The sequence below is a fragment of the Clupea harengus genome, chromosome 6 (genome assembly GCF_900700415.2).
Source record: "Clupea harengus chromosome 6, Ch_v2.0.2, whole genome shotgun sequence".
NCBI lineage: Eukaryota > Metazoa > Chordata > Actinopteri > Clupeiformes > Clupeidae > Clupea > Clupea harengus.
The window spans coordinates 6,179,532-6,187,435 of NC_045157.1; the positions used below are offsets into that span (position 1 = coordinate 6,179,532).

At 43.1% G+C, this 7,904-nt stretch overlaps 1 protein-coding gene across 1 annotated transcript; it reads left to right on the forward strand.

Moving 5' to 3' along the window:
• Positions 1-6,593: 6,593 nt before the first annotated feature.
• LOC105900101 (complement C1q-like protein 4) lies at positions 6,594-7,426 on the forward strand. The gene has a single exon (XM_012827354.2). It carries the CDS (start codon positions 6,594-6,596, stop codon positions 7,326-7,328), a length of 735 nt encoding a protein of 244 aa, XP_012682808.2. The 3' UTR covers positions 7,329-7,426.
• Positions 7,427-7,904: the final 478 nt, after the last annotated feature.

Consider the following 7,904-nt stretch of genomic DNA (forward strand, 5'->3'; position numbering starts at 1 on the left):
CCCTGAAAGCACATTTCTTAACCTCTGACATCGGAGTATATGCTCTCTTGTGGCAAGTCTCTCTTCTTCGTTCCTCTTTTCAGTTTCTTATCAGAGAAGTGCAAGGCAGCATAGTTGACCGGTTCTTCAGCATCCTGGGCAAACAACAGTTAGGCCTACATGTTAGCTCTTTCTGAACATATCTGAGTACAAGGTTTTAATCTTGATTTACATAAAAAAAAGTCAAATTGAACACACTCTGCAATGTATATGAACATTCTAAGGATGCCATTATGTTTTGTACCTGCCCACTTGAAGGATTTCTGACGGACCTGTCTGTGTGAACTTGCTGCACATGCACATGCACATGCACATGCACATGCACATGAGCACCACACCCCACCCTCTCTCCAGTTTAAGCGAGTATAAATGCGCCTTGGCCGTGCTGGTCGAGCCCATGGACTTTACATGAACTGCGACCTGGAGGACACCACCTGTTGAGCCTTGGTGCATTCTGGGAATTCAGTGAGATTTGTTCAGTTTTGTTAAAGATTTCTATAATATCTTTAATAATTGATAATGGATATTTTGCTGCATAACACACAATGGATCATTATAGAAAAGTGTTGAATTAGTAAACACAACGCAGTAGAGGTCAGAAAAATACACCATTAGTCAAAGAACTTAGACGTATCCAAAGTATTGACAGCAGTGAAGACACAATATGTAACTGAAAAGAAGCAGGAAACTGACTACAGTTGCTAGTACTGTCTGATAGAGTATGACACAGTACCCAGGACTGAGTGGTCAGAGTTGGATGGAAGAATAAACAGCGTCTGGTGGCAGCTTCCTCTTAATTCTGATCTGTGTCCCTGGACTTTATTTAATCTCAAAACATCACGACATGTCTTACATAATGAGTAACTGAGGCATATAAAAGAGGGTGTCTCAGGAGTGAGAGTAACAACCTTCTACCACTACTACTACTGCAAATAGTACTATTGCTACTACGAAACTACTGTGTGTCAGAGAGGGAGTGATTTTATAGATGAGGGCTGTCATCACACTGCTGGTGCTGCTGCTCTCCATGGCTGGATCTCAGACTAAGAGCACCCAGGCTGAAGTTCACACAGAGAGCCAGAGCACTGGGGCTGCTGCTGCTGGTGCTGGTGCAGTCTCTACCCAGCTGGACGTCTCTACTGAGCTCAGGGAACTCCGAGACATGGTAGTGGAGCTGAGGGTGACTATGAGCTTCACTCAGGATGAGCTACGAAACACCAAAAACCTGCTGTACAAAATAGAAGTGGAAAATTATGCTGTGAAGCAAAGACTGGTGGCCAGTGAGACTAAAGTGTTGGCTCTGGAAAGGGTGAATTTAGCACAAGAGGCAGAGATGACAGCAATGAAGACCAGGCTGGCTGCAAGTGAAACTGAAGTGGCAAGTGAAACTGAAGACAGCTGATCTGAGGTCGTGTACTGAGAGACTGGCAGGCACTGAGACTGACATGGAGCACGTGAAGAAAGACACTGCAGCACAACACACAGACCGGACCACTATGAAGACTGAAGTGATGGACCTGAAGATGGAACTGTCTGCTAGTGAGACTGAGGTGGAGGAGCTAAAAACGGGACATGCAGCACAGGAGGCAGAGCTGACAGCAGTGGAGACCAGACTGATAGCCACTGAGAATCAAGTAGTGAATCTGGAGAAAGAGATTACAGAAAATCCCAAGGTGGCATTCTCAGCAAGTCTGACTGACTCAGGATACATAGAGACTGGGAAAACTGATCTGAACTTGGTCTTCACTAAAATCATCACTAATGTTGGACAGGCCTACAGCATCATGAATGGCTATTTCACAGCTCCAGTAAAAGGAGTGTACTACTTCAGATTCACAGTCATGGATCTACTTGCTGGCTATATGGAAATCAGGATGTTTAGGAATGCAGAGCAGGTCATGTATTTGAATCAAGAGCGTGGAGCCAAGAGGGAACAGACGAAAAGGAAGAAAAGGAGAGAGAGAAAGAGAGAAAGCGAGTGTGAGTTTGTGTGTGTGTGTGTGTGTGTGTGTGTGTGTGTGTGTGTGTGTGTGTGAGAGAGTGTGAGAGAGAGTGTTGCTTTAGTTGACCCCAACATTTTTCAGCAGCTTGTGTTGGAGTGTCTGAGACCAGGCCTCTCTCCCAGGCCACTAGGAAACAATTCCACACCCAAACTCATCTCTGTCTCAAAACAGACAAAAGAGTAATACAGACATCTTATCTCAACCACACTGTGTTCATCGACTGGACAGAGAAAAGAGCAAAGACTCTCAAAAAATGAAAGATTAGGAAGGAAAACTATACCGCAAGTGTTGTGTGAGAGACGGAGAGAGAGTGAGAAAGAGAGAGAGTGAGTATGTCATTGAGAGAAAGAGAGAATTCAAGGGAAAAGGTAAAGAGTGTGCAACTTCCTTAAGAACACAGCAGATGCTGTTTTTCATCTCTGAAAAGAGGACTGACAGTCAGAGGTAGTCAGGACTGCAGAAGTGGCCATATTGGGACACAAAACCTTTTTTCTATGTCTATGAGTCTATGAGCAGCACACCGTGAACATGACCAATGTCTCATGCGTTTGATCACCAGCTGTAAGGTGTAATGCTATATGCTGTACGCCGTGCTGTTGCATGTGAATTTACTCAACAAATGTTTGCAGTCAAAACCAGCTTCTCACACTGAGAAGGAAGACATTTCGTTTACATGTGCGTGACTAAGGAAACACCCTCACAATTAGTGCTTAGCTCTTCAACAGGTGTAGCTCCAGGAAGTAATTTCAACCACTGGGAGTAGACTGAGTGGCAACTCCTGCAGTGGCCGGCTAAAACAGAGCAGTGTACCACACACACACACACACACACACGAACACACACACACACACACACACACGCACACACACACACACACACACACACACACACTCTAACTCTTTCTCTGTCTCTCTCTCTCACACACACACACACACACGCACACACACACACACACACACACACACACACACACACACACACACACACACACACACACAGCCTCTCTCTCACACAAACACATTCACTAACTCTTTCTCTCTGTCTCAAACACACACACACACACACACACACACACACACACACACACACACACACACACACACACACACACACACACACACACACACACACACACAGTGTCCCAAGTATGACTGCTTATTAGTTGCATTTAGTAATTCTGTTATTTTTGTACACAACTACACACCTCCTCCTTTTTCCTTCCAAAGCTAAGCCACCTTCTTACAATGTTTGACCTTCGACCCCAAATTTCAGACCTTCTCATTCCAAACCTCATGCCCCAAACTGTAATTGGACTATGAGATGTGGTGCAAGCAACTCCATGCGCACGGCAGACTCAGAGATGATTCTGAACACCACAACACCTTCAGTGGCTTTCTTATCTTTCCTCCCAGATGGGATACATTGAGTAATTGCAATGAGCAACTAAAGTTCAATACCCACAAAATCAGCTCTGTCATGTGAACAGATAGGAGAAATATCTTACAAAATAGCCAACTGAGTCTTATAAAGAGGGTGTCTACAGACTGGACTTCAGAAACCACTGCTACACTTACTAGTGTGTGTGAGAGAGAATCTTATTCAACATGTGGCCTGTCATCACACTGCTGATGCCATGTGTGGAGCTCAGATTCAGTGCACCCAGACTGAACGTCAGACAGAGATCCAGCTCAGGGAACTCAGAGACATGGTGCTGGAGCTGAGAGGGCAGCTGACTGTCACCCAGAATGAACTAAAGAACACCAAGACTCTGCTGAACAAGATGGAGCCTGATGTGAAGAAAGAGATTACAGAGAAACCCAAGGTGGCATTCTCAGCAGGTCTCACCTCCCATTTCTATTGATGTGGACAGAAGAGGTTAACATCAAGACCAACAGGTGGTTACTGCCGTTTATCAGTCTTCTGTGTTAACAGAATGCTCATCGTGGACTACACTCTCCGCCCTAAATGTTTACAAAATATACTCGGAATGGATTCTTCATGTGTTTTTTTCACTCCATGTAAAGCAATATCATTATCCTCTTCTTTAAACAAATATTAGTGTGCAGTACACATGCTTTAAAACAGGGCAGCTTTTTAAGCTTCTTCTTTCTCACTCTTGTAAATGAGGAATCTGTAGACATGCAAGCAGGCTCCCAGTCAGAGCAGCCAGTACTGTCCAAATGAGTTGTTAGGTGAAAATTCCTTAAAATTGACCTCAGACTCCAGAGTTGTGTATTAGTATCTCTTTATTCAATATGCATATCGATCTCACTCATATCTTGGCAGACAAGACAGAAGCAAAGTTGAAAACATCATAAGGTTTATATAGGTTGAAGTTGGCGTTCTCTGATGTCAAAGCACTATGTCAGCAGAGAAAACCACATGGTGGGTTCCCACGTCCGAGGTCATGTTACTATGCATTTTGCAACGTTTGCGTGTACATGTTCCAGATGTAGGAAAGAAGAACAGCTTCTGCTTACGTACACTAAAGTTTTAAGCAAACACTGATGGAGATCATTTCGAAACACTGTTAATGACTTCAGAATATATTAAGCAAGTGCCTGGTATTAATATATACATTGTATGAATCATGTGCTTATGTAAGAAGGAACATGGCTTTCTGTGTTTCTGTGTGTGTGTAACTTAGATTATTAGGTGCCACATAGTCTGCATATGTGCAAGAGCATGTTTGGGTGAGCTCATTGGTGACAGGGTCAAAATGTGCTTTCTCGACCCTGCAGACATCCTTGGAAGACAAGAAGCTCAGTCATGGACCTAGAATGACTGAGATGTTAAACATTTATGGCATCAGTATTAGATAAACTTTTATCTATATAAACCTTGTGCGATGTGTTTAATATTGCTTCTCTCTCGTCTGCTGCAGTCTGGGAGTAATCCGGGCTCCCTCTCTCTCTTAGAGAGGGCCCGTGCTTCTCTCTGACATGCCAGGACGTGGGTGAGCCCAACAAGCTTGTTGTTGTTGTCTAATAAATATACTTATATGCAACTCCGGAGTCCTGAGTGAATCAGAGTCCTAACTTGAGTGAATTTGCACCTAACACATACGTACAAAGCCAGAAAGGTCAGCAATTAAGAAACAAAGGCATGTGATTACCGCACATACATGATTATAGCCAGAGTTTTACATTTCTCTATCCTGAGTCCTTTCAGCATTTTCTGTGATGCTAACCCACATAAGACACATAGCATGACTGCACTAGCAAGGATACACATATCAAAGCTACACTATAATCAGTGGATCTGACAGAGTTTTGATGTTTTGAAACCCAGCATCCCCTCTCTCCATGGCCCACCCCACTCCATGCCGCCTAGGTTTAGATAGGCTAAGGGACTGGCAGGCAGACACACCTCCTCGTACTGGTAAAGTTAATATTGTTAAAATGTATACACTCTATTCTCTTAACACAATTACAAATGTTACTCTTCTGGATGTAACATTAGTTCACCTGCTGAGGGAGAATACTGGAGTAAGGAAACGATAATAGATTGGTAGGAATAAAATAACACATTTAGATTAATCTAACTCAAACTATATCTCATCTATATTGACCAAATGTAGTCAGTTTCTCCGGACCTTCCATCATCAATATTAATATAATTCCATAAAGTTACCCAAAGATCTATTTTCCTTATTTATTTTTCCTCTTCTACAGTTTTTGTAATTATTTGTGACTATTTGCCTTTGGTGAGAACTATATCCTCACTAGCATTCACCGAAGGAATAGATATGATTCATAAAGTCTAAGACGAAGGGGCGAAACTAGGACATGAAGCATTACCTGCCCTACATGATGGGTGACAGGCTTGCACTTTCCCACAACATTGATAACTGATAACCAGATATGTCCTGGAAAAAAACATCATATCAGTGTCCCTCGACTCAGTTCACCCCGAAAGTGATGAAACCTCTATAAATAATCACTAAATAACGTAAAAAGAGAAGATGTTCAAAGACTGCCTCTCATAAAGTACTCCTGCAACTGCTAATACTATTACTACCTCCAATTCAAAGGATTTCCTTTTGAAGTCTATATGTTTCTAGAGACTTCCTTCCTCTCTGGTATGACATTGCAGCCTCACAGAAACAGAATATGAAGCCCCACCTGTCTACATTATGGGTGACAGGTTTGTATTTTCCCACACCACTGATAACCCGATATGTCCTGGAAAATCTACAGTTTCTAATTTTGGTCAGTGTCCCTGGACTTTATTTAACCTAAAAACGTCATGAAATTTCTTGCATAATGAGTAACTGAGGCCTATAAAAGAGGGTGTCTCAGGAGTGAGACTAACAACCGTCTACAACTACTACTACTGCTACTACACAACTAGTGTGTCAGAGAGGGAGTGATGTTAAAGATGAGGGCTGTCATTACACTACTGGTGCTGCTGCTCTCCATGTGTGGAGCTCAGACTCGGGGCACCCAGTCTGAAGTTCACACAGAGAGCCAGAGCACTGGGGATGCTGCTGCTGCTGGTGCAGTCTCTACCGAGCTGGACGTCTCTACTGAGCTCAGGGAACTCAGAGACATGGTAGTGGAGCTGAGGGTGACTCTGAGCTTCACTCAGGATGAGCTACGAAACACCAAAGACCTGCTGAGGTCAGTAACTGAGAGACTTGCAGCCACTGAGAATGACATGGAGGACGTGAAGAAAGACACTGCAGCACAACAAACAGACCTGACCATTATGAAGACTGAAGTGATGGACCTGAAGATGGAACTGTCTGCTAGTGAGACTGAGGTGGAGGAGCTAAAAACGGGACATGCAGCACAGGAGGCAGAGCTGACAGCAGTGGAGACCAGACTGATAGCCACTGAGACTAAAGTAGAGAATCTGGAGAAAAGGATTACAGAAAACCCCAAGGTGGCATTCTCAGCAGGTCTGACTGACTCAGGATACATAGAGACTGGGAAAACTGATCTGAACTTGGTCTTCACTAAAATCATCACCAATGTTGGAAATGCCTACAACTACATGAATGGCTATTTCAAAGCTCCAGTAAAAGGAGTCTACTACTTCAGATTCACAGTCATGGATCTTCCTGCGGGCTATATGGAAATCAGGATGCGTAAGAATGGACAGCATGTCATGCATTTGAAAGAGTATGATGCCTATAGTCAATACTCCTATCTCTCCAGCGGTGTGACTCTGCAGCTGGAGGTGGGAGATATAGTTAACATGCAACTCCCTCCAGGCCACAATCTCTATGATGATAGTAATAACCACAGCATCTTCAGTGGCTTCCTGCTCTTTTCTCTTTGAAGGGAACAGACTGCTCAACTGCTCATGATGTCAAATGATAAAAAATATGCTTCATGATCATGCTCAAATAAAGCACCTTTAAAATATAATCCTTCTGTGTCATCATTGGAAATATTGAGCAATGCTTTATCAACACAAATGAATATTTATGGAGTTTTTTTCCTGGCTTTAATCAAGAGCGTGGAGCCGAGAGGGAAAAGATGCAACAAGGGTCATTCCACGCCAAACGGGACAATTAAAGGAAAATTCCCCACTCGACCATCTCAGATTTGGCTGAAAAAATTCAAGGTTGTTCATACACTTCTTAATATGAATAGTCCCAAATATTAGCTCTCTTCTCCCAATAGTTTTGTCCCAATAGGATGTTTTAGGGGAGAGGGAGTGCCAATACTTAAGACGCTTTTTGAGCAGCGTTTTGTGAAGAGCCATTTTTAAATTGCTATTACTAGAAAAGTATTTAAGCTAGCTCCTTCAAACTTTCTAGGCTTAAAATATGATACCATTACTTGAAAAATATCGACTTCCAAGGGTGTGGCTTGGGTGTATCATAGTATTCGGGGTGCTTGAATTAGCGCA

What these genes read in the sequence shown, in the direction of transcription:
- LOC105900101 (XM_012827354.2), top strand. Translation starts at nt 6,594, where the DNA reads ATGGTAGTGGAGCTGAGGGTGACTCTGAGCTTCACTCAGGATGAGCTA.